General features: G+C 31.9%; 2 protein-coding genes and 10 non-coding genes across 12 annotated transcripts; 2 read left to right on the forward strand and 10 right to left on the reverse strand.

Annotated features, from left to right (window-relative positions):
- Positions 1-273: 273 nt before the first annotated feature.
- LOC145760970 (5S ribosomal RNA) lies at positions 274-392 on the reverse strand. Its single transcript, XR_014286951.1, has one exon. It is a non-coding gene; the product is annotated as a 5S ribosomal RNA (ribosomal RNA).
- A 168-nt stretch (positions 393-560) lies between these two features.
- LOC145760971 (5S ribosomal RNA) lies at positions 561-679 on the reverse strand. The gene has a single exon (XR_014286952.1). It is a non-coding gene; the product is annotated as a 5S ribosomal RNA (ribosomal RNA).
- A 163-nt stretch (positions 680-842) lies between these two features.
- LOC145761302 (5S ribosomal RNA) lies at positions 843-961 on the reverse strand. Its single transcript, XR_014287264.1, has one exon. It is a non-coding gene; the product is annotated as a 5S ribosomal RNA (ribosomal RNA).
- A 169-nt stretch (positions 962-1,130) lies between these two features.
- Positions 1,131-1,248, reverse strand: LOC145761292 (5S ribosomal RNA). The gene has a single exon (XR_014287255.1). It is a non-coding gene; the product is annotated as a 5S ribosomal RNA (ribosomal RNA).
- A 166-nt stretch (positions 1,249-1,414) lies between these two features.
- LOC145761299 (5S ribosomal RNA) lies at positions 1,415-1,533 on the reverse strand. The gene has a single exon (XR_014287261.1). It is a non-coding gene; the product is annotated as a 5S ribosomal RNA (ribosomal RNA).
- A 168-nt stretch (positions 1,534-1,701) lies between these two features.
- Positions 1,702-1,820, reverse strand: LOC145761300 (5S ribosomal RNA). Its single transcript, XR_014287262.1, has one exon. It is a non-coding gene; the product is annotated as a 5S ribosomal RNA (ribosomal RNA).
- A 163-nt stretch (positions 1,821-1,983) lies between these two features.
- LOC145761303 (5S ribosomal RNA) lies at positions 1,984-2,102 on the reverse strand. The gene has a single exon (XR_014287265.1). It is a non-coding gene; the product is annotated as a 5S ribosomal RNA (ribosomal RNA).
- A 169-nt stretch (positions 2,103-2,271) lies between these two features.
- LOC145761294 (5S ribosomal RNA) lies at positions 2,272-2,389 on the reverse strand. Its single transcript, XR_014287256.1, has one exon. It is a non-coding gene; the product is annotated as a 5S ribosomal RNA (ribosomal RNA).
- A 165-nt stretch (positions 2,390-2,554) lies between these two features.
- LOC145761159 (5S ribosomal RNA) lies at positions 2,555-2,673 on the reverse strand. Its single transcript, XR_014287130.1, has one exon. It is a non-coding gene; the product is annotated as a 5S ribosomal RNA (ribosomal RNA).
- A 168-nt stretch (positions 2,674-2,841) lies between these two features.
- Positions 2,842-2,960, reverse strand: LOC145761305 (5S ribosomal RNA). Its single transcript, XR_014287267.1, has one exon. It is a non-coding gene; the product is annotated as a 5S ribosomal RNA (ribosomal RNA).
- Positions 2,961-4,728: 1,768 nt separating this feature from the next.
- Positions 4,729-6,898, forward strand: LOC145759637 (uncharacterized). The gene is made up of 10 exons (XM_082573484.1): positions 4,729-5,023; positions 5,169-5,330; positions 5,493-5,601; positions 5,661-5,730; positions 5,888-5,978; positions 6,089-6,163; positions 6,250-6,349; positions 6,429-6,504; positions 6,655-6,736; positions 6,809-6,898. Exons 1-10 carry the CDS (start codon positions 4,828-4,830, stop codon positions 6,883-6,885), a joined length of 1,038 nt encoding a protein of 345 aa, XP_082429610.1. The 5' UTR covers positions 4,729-4,827; the 3' UTR covers positions 6,886-6,898.
- A 1,095-nt stretch (positions 6,899-7,993) lies between these two features.
- Positions 7,994-12,339, forward strand: LOC145760298 (uncharacterized). The gene is made up of 6 exons (XM_082574166.1): positions 7,994-8,122; positions 8,591-8,749; positions 8,992-9,691; positions 9,808-10,055; positions 10,130-10,305; positions 10,533-12,339. Exons 1-6 carry the CDS (start codon positions 7,994-7,996, stop codon positions 12,337-12,339), a joined length of 3,219 nt encoding a protein of 1,072 aa, XP_082430292.1.
- The last annotated feature ends 1,241 nt before the right edge of the window (positions 12,340-13,580 follow it).

A 13,580-nucleotide genomic window follows, 5' to 3' on the forward strand; every position in this document is an offset into this window, starting at 1 on the left:
TTTTACAAATACACACTTTTGTAGCAAAAAGTTAGATTGTTAAAGGATGTCACTCACTATGCTTGAAAGAATAGGCACGGATGACATTTCTTATACTGCATAAAAGGTTTGATGTGGTGAGCCAACACATTTATCATTAACCGTGTATATTTAAAATAAAATAAATGACTTGCGTCCCTTAGAAGTTATATCAAATATATTAATTTTCAAAAATTTTGATAAAAAATGACTTCTACATAAAGTACTTTCTAATATGCTATAAAACTTATAAAATGCCTACGACACCCGGTATTCCCAGGCGGTCACCCATCCAAGTACTAACCGGGCCCGACGTTGCTTAACTTCCCAGATCGGACGAGATGGGGTGTACTCAACGTGGTATGGTCGTAGGCAATGTGATGTGGTGAGCCAACACATTTATCATTAACCGTGTATATTTAAAATAAAATAAATGACTTGCGTCGCTTAGCAATTATATCAAATATATTAGTTTTCAAAAATTTTGATAAAAAATGACTTCTACATAAAGTACTTTCTAATATGCTATAAAACTTATAAAATGCCTACGACACCCGGTATTCCCAGGCGGTCACCCATCCAAGTACTAACCGGGCCCGACGTTGCTTAACTTCCCAGATCGGACGAGATGGGGTGTACTCAACGTGGTATGGTCGTAGGCAATGTGATGTGCCAACACATTTATCATTAAACGTGTATATTTAAAATAAAATAAATGACTTGCGTCGCCTAGCAATTATATCAAATATATTAGTTTTCAAAAATTTTGATAAAAAATGACTTCTACATAAAGTACTTTCTAATATGCTATAAAACTTATAAAACGCCTACGACACCCGGTATTCCCAGGCGGTCACCCATCCAAGTACTAACCGGCCCCGACGTTGCTTAACTTCCCAGATCGGACGAGATGGGGTGTACTCAACGTGGTATGGTCGTAGGCAATGTGATGTGGTGAGCCAACACATTTATCATTAACCGTGTATATTTAAAATAAAATAAATGACTTGCGTCGCTTAGCAATTATATCAAATATATTAGTTTTCAAAAATTTTGATAAAAAATGACTTCTACATAAAGTACTTTCCTAATATGCTATAAAACTTATAAAATGCCTACGACACCCGGTATTCCCAGGCGGTCACCCATCCAAGTACTAACCGGGCCCGACGTTGCTTAACTTCCCAGATCGGACGAGATGGGGTGTTTTAACGTGGTATGGTCGTAGGCAATGTGATGTGCCAACACATTTAACATTACCCAGGTATATTTAAAATAAAATAAATGACTTGCGTCGTCGCCTAGCAATTATATCAAATATATTAGTTTTCAAAAATTTTGATAAAAAATGACTTCTACATAAAGTACTTTCTAATATGCTATAAAACTTATAAAACGCCTACGACACCCGGTATTCCCAGGCGGTCACCCATCCAAGTACTAACCGAGACCGACGTTGCTTAACTTCCCAGATCGGACGAGATGGGGTGTACTCAACGTGGTATGGTCGTAGGCAATGTGATGTGGTGAGCCAACACATTTATCATTAACCGTGTATATTTAAAATAAAATAAATGACTTGCGTCGTTTAGCAATTATATCAAATATATTAATTTTTAAAAATTTTGATAAAAAATGACTTCTACATAAAGTACTTTTTAATATGCTAAAAAACTTATAAAACGCCTACGACACCCGGTATTCCCAGGCGGTCACCCATCCAAGTACTAACCGAGACCGACGTTGCTTAACTTCCCAGATCGGACGAGATGGGGTGTACTCAACGTGGTATGGTCGTAGGCAATGTGATGTGCCAACACATTTATCATTAAACGTGTATATTTAAAATAAAATAAATGACTTGCGTCGCCTAGCAATTATATCAAATATATTAGTTTTCAAAAATTTTGATAAAAAATGACTTCTACATAAAGTACTTTCTAATATGCTATAAAACTTATAAAACGCCTACGACACCCGGTATTCCCAGGCGGTCACCCATCCAAGTACTAACCGGCCCCGACGTTGCTTAACTTCCCAGATCGGACGAGATGGGGTGTACTCAACGTGGTATGGTCGTAGGCAATGTGATGTGGTGAGCCAACACATTTATCATTGACCGTGTATATTTAAAATAAAATAAATGACTTGCGTCGCTTAGCAATTATATCAAATATATTAGTTTTCAAAAATTTTGATAAAAAATGACTTCTACATAAAGTACTTTCCTAATATGCTATAAAACTTATAAAATGCCTACGACACCCGGTATTCCCAGGCGGTCACCCATCCAAGTACTAACCGGGCCCGACGTTGCTTAACTTCCCAGATCGGACGAGATGGGGTGTTTTAACGTGGTATGGTCGTAGGCAATGTGATGTGCCAACACATTTAACATTACCCAGGTATATTTAAAATAAAATAAATGACTTGCGTCGTCGCCTAGCAATTATATCAAAAATATTAGTTTTCAAAAATTTTGAAAAAAATGACTTCTACATAAAGTACTTTCTAATATGCTATAAAACTTATAAAACGCCTACGACACCCGGTATTCCCAGGCGGTCACCCATCCAAGTACTAACCGGACCCGACGTTGCTTAACTTCCCAGATCGGACGAGATGGGGTGTACTCAACGTGGTATGGTCGTAGGCAATGTGATGTGGTGAGCCAACACATTTATCATTAACCGTGTATATTTAAAATAAAATAAATGACTTGCGTCGCTTAGTAATTATATCAAATATATTAGTTTTCAAAAATTTTGATAAAAAATGACTTCTACATAAAGTACTTTCTAATATGCTAAAAAACTTATAAAACGCCTACGACACCCGGTATTCCCAGGCGGTCACCCATCCAAGTACTAACCGAGACCGACGTTGCTTAACTTCCCAGATCGGACGAGATGGGGTGTACTCAACGTGATATGGTCGTAGGCAATGTGATGTGCCAACACATTTATCATTAAACGTGTATATTTAAAATAAAATAAATGACTTGCGTCAGTGACATAAAACCATTCTTAATTTTACACCTCAACAACTTTCCTTGAGAAAGGGTGATGTAAAATTGTAATAATTCTTTCAATTGTGATATTGTAATAAGTCTATTACAACTAATTTTAAGTTTAAGATGTTTAAAAAGTTATTGACTGGACACGTACAACAATTTATTCTTGTTACAACGGCCGTTAACTCAAGAACAAGGCATTCTAAAATTGCGCTTAACGAGAATTAGCAACGTAATCTGTATATAAAAGGCCAATGTTTTTTCAACAAACAAACTTTTATTGCCTTTCGGTTCCGCAATAAATAATGGAACATTTTACACATTCTTAACCAATCTAGCGATAGTTGGTTACCGTCGCATCGTAGTACCAACCTAGCAATAGTAGGTTATCGGTGCAGATCACAAGTGCAGGCCCTAAAAACTGTGCTCTTAATTTAAACGTAACGCCAGTCTAGCAATCTAGCTGGTTTTTTGTTAACCCAAAATGAAAAAAAGTGTTTTGCTGTATTACAATAATAGTATTACTGTAACAAAATGCTAAACCTATAATTATAACGAATGGATTCAGTAAACGAAGTTAAATCAAATTAAACAACCAAGACAAACTAAACAATAAATCATGGACTGAACTCTCCAAAAATTGCCCTGCGAGTAACCTTATAATTCGTAACATGGTAGCATTTTCCAACTAATATTTAACCGCGCGCTACAAACGTTGTTTTATGTTTGTTAAAGGACTTTTGAACAATGAACCTTTTGTACAATAAAAACACTCTTTTACATTTGAACGTAAAACAAACAAATCCAAAATTGCGCAATAGTTAAAAAAGCTTTCAGGCAATACTGCCAGTTCTTAAACAGCTAACACCACACGATTTTATTTATTTTTATTTTTTTAATTTATAAAATACAAGCCAAGTTTTTTATGGGTATTACACATATATTTTTAATTTTTTGCTTGATTTGTTAATTAACGTTTTAATTTAGCATTTGCATTTTTAGCAATTGGCAACACTAAAAATAAAAACTTACCTATAGGGTAATCCCCTACAGGAGGAAAACTACCTTTGGTATTCATTTTTGTTTTCAGTTCTCTATAAAATAACTAAGCGATAAAGCCTTTTATCTTTAACAAAATTCAGGCAAGGTTTATAGGTGTGGCATATTATTTTAAATCAGTTTATGAAGCCTTGTTTTTTATGAGTTAACTATTTTTACTTAATTGTAACCTTCTAAAACCACTAATAAGCAACGTGTAAATTAATAAAGGGGCAATTTTTGCGTATATTTTTAAATGTGTGTTTCTTAAATGTAATACGCGTGTTTTTTAAAAAGAAAGGAAAAGCTTTTTTCAGTTTATTTACAAGTCTTACAGTGTTTTTTTGCTTAGGGTTAAAATAATATTGTGAAAATATTAAACTTATAATTAGACTCCAATCTTCTACTAAGATTTATTATCTTGTATTGTACTACCCACAAATTTGATTTTTATTTATTGCTATTATGGCTATTTAAAAAAGTTTAAAAAAAGTTTCGGGAAAATTTGAGGTTGGACATTTGCTACATTTGCGAAAATTTGAGGTTGGACATTTGCTAATTGTATTTGGGTGTAATTTCACCAAACTTGGTTTCATGGAACCTAAAGTATTTGTGGTACAAAATTAAAAAAATTCCTTTGTTTATTGTTTTAGTTTTGCTTTAATAAAAAGTTTAAAAGGCTATTTTAAACCAAAAAAAACATATTTAAAACTTTAATATTAAACTGAATTAAAATGGGTATATTAAACTGAATTAAAATGGAGGAAGACACTCAAGACCAGTTAGAGGATGGTTTTAGAATTTTTGTTAGTAATATTTCTATTGACTTTCATTTACAAAAATTAAAGTTTGCTTTAACCCCAGGCTGCTTAAGAATTGGAGAAAGGGAAGAATATAAAAATGAAGAAAACACAAATTTATTGGTTGTTGAAGCATATTTAAAAACTTTTGAAGGTAACCAAACAAAACTAAATTTTTAATTATCTGTTTTGACTAGGGGGTAATTAATTGTGTTTTTTTTCAAGCAAATTTTAAAGATATTTTACTAAAATGACATTTTTTTAATCTTTAAACTGATCATATTTTATTTTTTATATAGCTGCAAATAAATTTATAGAAATGGCAAATATAAAAATCAGGTGTGGTTCAGATGTGACAATTCTTAATATTAGTGAGGAGTTGCCGGATATTGTACTTCAGTATAGAAGAAAAACTCAATTCAAAGGACAAAACAAAAATATAATACAGAAAAAAGAACTGGGTAAATTTTATATTTTTTTTATTCTTGATTTTTACTTTTTTGGGAAAAAAATATACCCTTCATATTTATTTTAAAAAGTATTAAGCAGCCTAAAAACAATTTTATTTTATCATATTATAATTTTATGTTACACAAAAAAAATTTGAATGTTGCAATTTGTAGATAGGCCAACTCCTCGACCTAGAAAACAAGTTCATAAAAAAGATATTGTTTGTAGTGGTTTTCCGCAACAATTTTTAAATGAAAGATCACTTTTAAACCATTTTAGAAGGTATTTAAATTTAATATGCATGAATCAAATTTGTATTTACATTTTTTAATGAATTTTAGTTTTGGACAAATATCGCATTTAGATTATGATGTAACTCAAAAATGTGCTTGGATTTCATATCGTGATACTGTAAGTGGGAAAATGATTTAAATAAATTATGAAATAGATGTTTTTAATGGCTTCGTTTAAATTAAAGGCATTTACCATGGCTTAAACTATACATTAATCATAGCTTGTTGATAAAAAAAATTAAAAATTAAATAAAATGTTTACACTTTAATTTTAGAATGCAGCTCAAAAGGCAATATCTTATGGATCAACTGTAGATGATGGTTATGACTATTTTCGCATCAATATTAGATGGGATGATAAAAGAGGTTAATATGCTCATATTTTTAATCAATATTAATGGTAAAAATATTTAAATTTTTGTTATAACTACTTAAAAAAAATTTAAATAGTTTTAACCTTGTTTTTTTGTTCTAAGCTGCAAATGGACCAATCCAAGAGGATAAAAGAGATTATTTTTCACCAACAAAACATATTGATTCAAAGCCAAGGGGTACCAATTTTATTAGAACCTAAGTAGTTTAAGTACTTAATTTCAACTTTATTTTAAAAGTACAATTTGCATTTTTAATTTGTTAGATATAAATGAAGAGATATGCAAATTACAGCGGGGAATATATTGTAGAAATATTCCACATCGGTATTTTACCTACTTTGGCCTGAAAAACCACTTTGGAAGGTAGTTTTTAATTTAATTTGTTTAAAAGTGTTAAAGTTTACAATCATTGTAGCTTAATCATAACTAACCTTAACTTTAGATTTGGGGAAGTGGAAACGGTTGATTGTGTTGACAGAAGAAATCTCTCATTTGCAAAAGTTTATTTTAAAGAACATGTATGAAATTTTCGTTTTTTGTTAAGATGAACAATGATATATTATTTATATGAGACAAACTTACTAATGTTTATTTGTTTTTACTTTAAAAAATCTCAAAAACAAATGCTATTATTTTTTGTGACTAAACATGTGATTTTAAAATTATAGGAATCTGCAAAAGCGGCTTTAGCACATGGCAACCAAATGCCAAATGGGAGCAAAATAGTAATTCAATGGAATAAACGTGAATGTAAATTTTATTTTCAAAAAAGTTTTGTTTTTGAATGTTTAATTTTTAAAATGTGTTTTTTGTGCTTTACAGTTGAAAACTTAAGAAAGGATATTTTGCTTGGCAACAAAAGGACTTCTTATGACAGTTCTGCTAGAAAAGGTCGGTAGTTTATTGTGCTTGGGCATATTTTTTTCTTTATTAAACTTTTTTAAAACTCTTAGCGCTCGATTTTAGTAATTATTTATTAATTTCTGCAAGCGCATTAAATTAAAAATTTTTTGATTTTTCAAACTCCAAAAAAAAATACTTGTCCTCAAGTTATTTTAACATTCAATATCTTAAAAAAAGATATTGCGCCCTCTAGATAAGGTTATTTCCCTTTTAACATGCAGACGCGTAGTTTTTTCGCTAAGTAAGTTGGTAGAAATTATAACATCACCCTGAAATGTCGAACAATAGTAACTGTTGCGTCACAATGGTAACTGTTTTGTGATAATGTCGATTATTTCGTTACAAAATTTTTTAGGCGCCAAACTGTTATAAAAAAAAACCGCCAAGCTTTTCAGCGCGAAAACCGGCATCTATCTTAATTAGTTTGTATTTAGCAAATCAAAAAGTCTTTTTCAGGGCTACTTAGACTTTGTCTTGATTGTTTGTATCCAGCAAATCAAAAAGTCCTTTTCAGGGCTACTTTATTTTCAGGGCTATCTTGAGTTATTTTTGGTATATATATTTTAATTTCTTTTTAAAGGCAGGTAATTTGTTAAAAACATTTTGTCTTGCTTTTTTATATTGTAGTTAATTAATAAGTCCTATACAAGGCTACTTTTTTCGTATATACCTTAAGTCATTCATTTCTAAATTTATTTAGAAATATAACAATTTTTCAAGAATATTTTTCAGAACGTACAATCATAGTGATCAACATTTACCAGTTTATACTGTTAGAAAAAGAGCAAAATGTACACCAATGATGCCAACCAGAATTCTAGGCCAAGGAGCATGGTACGCTGTTATAAATTTTGTTAATTTTATAAAGACCCTCAATGCAATAATATATATTGTTTCAAGTTTGTTTCAACGCTTGCTGCAGCTGCTGAAGAAGTTATTCGCTTTGAAACTTTTACGATGACAAAGTTTATAGAACGAAAAAAGGATGATCATAGATGTGTGGCTTGTTAAATATTATTTTACCTCAACTAGTAGTTATATATTGAAATATTTAACCACACTTATTAAAGTTTAAACCACTTAAATTGTGTTTTAGCGAGTGATATGGTTTATTGGGATGAAGAAAATATTCCTTTTAAGCGAATAGAAACTATTCGGAGGGAGTGTCAACATTCGAAAGATCGAAATAAAGCGAGAAACCTTCGTGCCCAACATGGTCATGTAGTTCCCCAGGTTTGTGGGTTAGAGTTTAATACAACTGTCCTTTATTTAAAATTGCTACCAATGGTTTATTAATAAGGTTAAGGCAGGCAGAATTTTGTAATGCTTAAATATAAAGTTTGGGCAAAATCGGGTGCCAGTTTATAGTTGAAGAGTCAATCAGTCAAACTGTAGTAATGTAGTATATTTCTTACTGAGTTGATTGGTAATTTTAATTTTTAGTTAGCAGATCACTTTGAAAAAAAAAGCAACTTGTGCCTTCAGGGAACAAAAAAGTTTAACTGTACTGCTAGGCTTACCATATCAAAAATAGTCAGATTTCCAGAATATCAGGTTTTATTAATAATTAAGATAAGTTAACTATTTAAAATAGTTCTGATCGCAATTTTAGAGTTTAAGATAGGGTTTATGATTTAATGTTTTTAAAGTATGTATATACTATACATTTGCCATTTTATTTATTTATTAACACTTTTTAAGATCAAATCAAGCCTTAATGAAACTGATTCTAAAAATAAAAAAAGAGCTGCCAGTGTAGATATCAGGAAAAAATTAAAGTTACAGAATTACTTTGGCATGGTAGTTTACAAAATTAAGTTTCCACAAGACGAGGACCATAGTGGACATGTTATTGGAAAGGTTATTATTTTGTCTTAATCAATGTATTGTGTAAAACTTTTAAATTAAATATTTAAATTATATATGTATATTTATATATTATTATATTACTTAGTTTTTCCAAATTTTAATAGCACACCCATTTATAACGCCACATAATATTGTAAATAGCATAAACCCTTAGTAAATAAGTTTAATTTATAATAGTTGTATTTTCATTTAAGGCACATTCTCTTGCATTATAACTTCTAATTTTTTTACAGGACGCAGGATATATGCAAATGGTGGACAAACAAATTATTGCTAAAATTGGAAAATTGGTTGATGACGGTGTAAGCAATGTAAGAGAATTACAAAGAGCGGTTAATTTATATGTGAAGCATGACCTATTTAAAGATAAAGAAGTTCCCATTTCTACGAATCGCCGATTTTTCCCGACCACAAGAGATTTAGCAAATCATTTTTATAAAGCATTTGTACAAAGAAAGCTCTCAAAATTTGATCAAACAAATGTAAAACTTTTAATTGATGAATGGAAAAAGTCATATGGTACTGATGACAATGTTTTGTATCGACCCTATGTCGCAGATGGAAGGGGACCAACTAGTGAAAAAAATGATGTTGAATTGGATAAAATCCCTATTATCAAAAGTAGGCAGTCACTACTATTTGTTCACCAATTTTCATGGCAAAAACGACTGCTTGAACGATATGGTCAAGAGATGTGTCTTTTAGATGCTACTTACAAAACTTCAAAATATGCTCTTCCCTTATTTTTTCTTTGTGTTAAGACTAACGTTAACTATCAGGTTGTTGGATCATTCATTATACAAAATGAAACAGCTGATGATATTCAAGAGGCTCTTAAAGTTTTGCAAAAATGGTGTCCCAAGTGGAATCCTTCTTTTTTTATGACAGATAAGTGCGATGCTGAAATAAATGCAATTGAAGCTACATTTAAAGGTGTATATTTTATAAATAATTAAAATGTTAGATACCAAGATTATTTCGTAAGTTTAAAAAAAATATTTATTTGGTTGTTAGTTTATTTATTTTTTTTCATATATATTTTTAAACAGGCTGCCGGGTTCTTATATGTGATTTTCACCGTGAACAGGCATGGGAGAGATGGGTAAAAAAGGGTGAAAATGGTGTTGGAGATAAAGAAAAACGGCAACTTGTGTTAAATTTATTGCGATCCATTGCTTCAGCTGATACAGAGGAAATGTTTAGCAATGCCCTTCATGACCTGCACTGCAGTGAAATTTGGAGAGAAAACAACAAATTCAAAAACTACTTTAATAATATCTGGGAACCTACAAAGGAAGTATGTTTAAGTTGTAATAACAAATTAACATGGATTTTGTTAATGACAAATATTTAACTTATGTGTATTTGTAGCGTTGGGCTTGGTTGTTCAGGAAAGGAAAGCTTCATGTTATAATTAACACCAATAATGGAGTAGAACGACAAAATAGAACTTTAAAGGAGTGTCATATTCGGTTCCGCGCTGACAAATCTTTGTCCAGTGTTATAACAGTATTACATGAGGAATTTTTGCCAGAAAATCTAAAACGGTGGAAATAGTTTTTTAATCTAGTTCTAAATTATACTTATATATTTTTTAGTCATTTTAATGTTTAATTTCATTGGAGCTAAAGTAAATTGACAAATTTTTAGGGCCAATAAGACCTGTTTTTTGCTTTAAAAACTAATTTAAATAAGTTAAATAAAAACAATCCTTTTTAAGGCATCTAGGACTATATTAAATTAAAAACACAGTTTTATTTTCTTTTTATTTTAGATACAAAAACGGCAATATTGCTGCATCCAGCAACTACAGGCAATACAATGATATTGTGCCAACCTATTTGCGAGACAGACCGCATGATGTTATTAGACACTGCATGCGTAGGATAACATCTGCAGCTGAGGTTACTCTGAAATCAATAACCAAAAAGGAAGATTTGTACTTTGTGGACAGCGCAACCACAAAAGAAATTTATACGATTTCAATTAAGAAATTTTCTAAATGTACATGTCAAGACTTTCAAAGACACTTTTTACCATGCAAACATATGTTTAGCATTTTTGAAAAATTTTCTGATGTATCGTGGAATAGTTTACCATCATGGTACATAAATTCATCCTCCATGACTCTGGATCCTTGCATTGTTGATCCTACCACCCCAGATACCCAATCAGTAAGTGAAATAGACCAAAAGATACCAACTCTTTTTAAACCTTTTTGTGTAAAACCAAGTTCACAAAATTTTAATAACTTAAATGCCACACCACAACAGATTACTAAATCTAAAAAATCTAAGCGTGGAACCCTAACCAGAATCTCTGAAGCCTTAACAACTATACGAGATTTATCATTTGATGTCATTTCAGAGGAAGCCTTGTTAAAGGCGGAAGCGGCATTAAATAATGTTATTGTGGAGTTAAAAAAAAATTGTAAACATGATTGTGGGTTACGTTTGTCAGGATCAGATAACAATGGAAAAGTAAAATCAGAAAAAAAAACAACAACGACATCACAATCACATAAAGAAATGCATGATAAACTTCCAAGAAAATATCCCAAAGTGAACAAGTTTGTATCCAGACACGGCAAACATGCAGACTTAATGCGCAACCTGTGCCGAGTAACTACTTTGTTCCCTAAGGACCGGGAATTCCAGGATGATGGTTCTGATTTTCAAAATCCACCAGTTAAAAAAACCCGAATTGATATGCCAAATATAAAGATTCAATCAAAACCAGTGGCTATAATAAAGAAGGTTGTTCCCCCTATCTCAACCCTAAAAAAGTATGGTTTGATTAAAAACTCTTTAAATAATGGTCCTCATACTATTTCGTTTGTAAATATAAAGTCGTTAGAACCTTGTCTTGCTGAAGGTGAATTACAAGTTTTGCGCACTTATGACTCGGACTTTACTGAAGGTTGGTTATATGATGAAGTTATTAACAGTTACTTATGGTGGTTAAGCAAACAGTATCCTCATATCTTGTTTGTTGACTCTTCAGTTGCTATGACCTTAAGCAAAAGACCCTCTATTGATAGGCTGTGGAGAAACATTACTTTGGCTGGTAAAAAATATATTTTTGTTCCCTGGAATAAATCTGGAGCTCACTGGGTGTTACTTGCTGTAAACATTGAACAAAAAGTTTTGTTATACCTTGATCCATTGCAGGAAACAACAACTGATGTTACCACCCCTCTTAGCATGATAAATTATTTAACTCAACAAAAATTGGGGTTCTCAATTGTAGAAGTCATAAGTAATATGTCACATACATTGCAACCAGATAGCACAAGTTGTGGTGTTTTTGTTTGTATGTACAGCAAGTGGCTAACTTTGAACCATGACCTTGTTCAACAACACCAGCAATCATCTTTTAACTACCGGCAGGAAATTTACACTGCTATTGTTGGCAACTGCCTTAAAGGCAGATATAACAAAAATAAATGTAGACAGTGTGACAATAGTGATGACAGTAAATGTGACTGGGTTGAGTGTATGAGATGCCAACAATGGTACCACACTCAGTGCGTCGGCTTATCGTCGACTGAAGCAAAAAAGAAACATTTTTTGTGCCCTTGAGCAATTATATAAAATAAATAGCTAATATTTTATATATATATATCATCTATTCAGGTTTTTGTGACTCGCTTTAGTCGAGTTTTTTTTTCACGTTAATGTGAGTCGCTTTGGTCGAGTTTTTCTTTCACGTTAATGTGACTCGCTTTAGTCGAGTTTTTCTTTTAAGTTAATGTGACTCGCTTTAGTCGAGTTTTTCTTTCAAGTTAATGTGACTCGCTTTAGTCGAGTTTTTCTTTCAAGTTAATGTGACTCGCTTTAGTCGAGTTTTTCTTTCAAGTTAATGTGACTCGCTTTGGTCGAGTTTTTCTTTCAAGTTAATGTGACTCGCTTTAGTCGAGTTTTTCTTTCAAGTTAATGTGACTCGCTTTAGTCGAGTTTTTCTTTCAAGTTAATGTGACTCGCTTTAGTCGAGTTTTTCTTTCAAGTTAATGTGACTCGCTTTAGTCGAGTTTTTCTTTCAAGTTACTGTGACTCGCTTTAGTCGAGTTTTTCTTTCAAGTTAATGTGATTCGCTTTAGTCGAGTTTTTCTTTCAAGTTAATGTGACTCGCTTTAGTCGAGTTTTTCTTTCAAGTTAATGTGACTCGCTTCAGTCGAGTTTTTCTTTCAAGTTAATGTGACTCGCTTTAGTCGAGTTTTTCTTTCAAGTTAATGTGACTCGCTTTAGTCGAGTTTTTCTTTCAAGTTAATGTGACTCGCTTTAGTCGAGTTTTTCTTTCAAGTTAATGTGACTCGCTTTAGTCGAGTTTTTCTTTCAAGTTAATGTGACTCGCTTTAGTCGAGTTTTTCTTTCAAGTTAATGTGACTCGCTTTAGTCGAGTTTTTCTTTCACGTTAATGTGACTCGCTTTAGTCGAGTTTTTCTTTTAAGTTAATGTGACTCGCTTTAGTCGAGTTTTTCTTTCAAGTTAATGTGACTCGCTTTAGTCGAGTTTTTCTTTCAAGTTAATGTGACTCGCTTTAGTCGAGTTTTTCTTTCAAGTTAATGTGACTCGCTTTGGTCGAGTTTTTCTTTCAAGTTAATGTGACTCGCTTTAGTCGAGTTTTTCTTTCAAGTTAATGTGACTCGCTTTAGTCGAGTTTTTCTTTCAAGTTAATGTGACTCGCTTTAGTCGAGTTTTTCTTTCAAGTTAATGTGACTCGCTTTAGTCGAGTTTTTCTTTCAAGTTACTGTGACTCGCTTTAGTCGAGTTTTTCTTTCAAGTTAATGTGATTCGCTTTAGTCGAGTTTTTCTTTCAAGTT

The sequence above is a fragment of the Corella eumyota genome, chromosome 7, assembly GCF_963082875.1.
Source record: "Corella eumyota chromosome 7, kaCorEumy4.1, whole genome shotgun sequence".
In the NCBI taxonomy this organism is placed as follows: Eukaryota; Metazoa; Chordata; class Ascidiacea; order Phlebobranchia; family Corellidae; genus Corella; species Corella eumyota.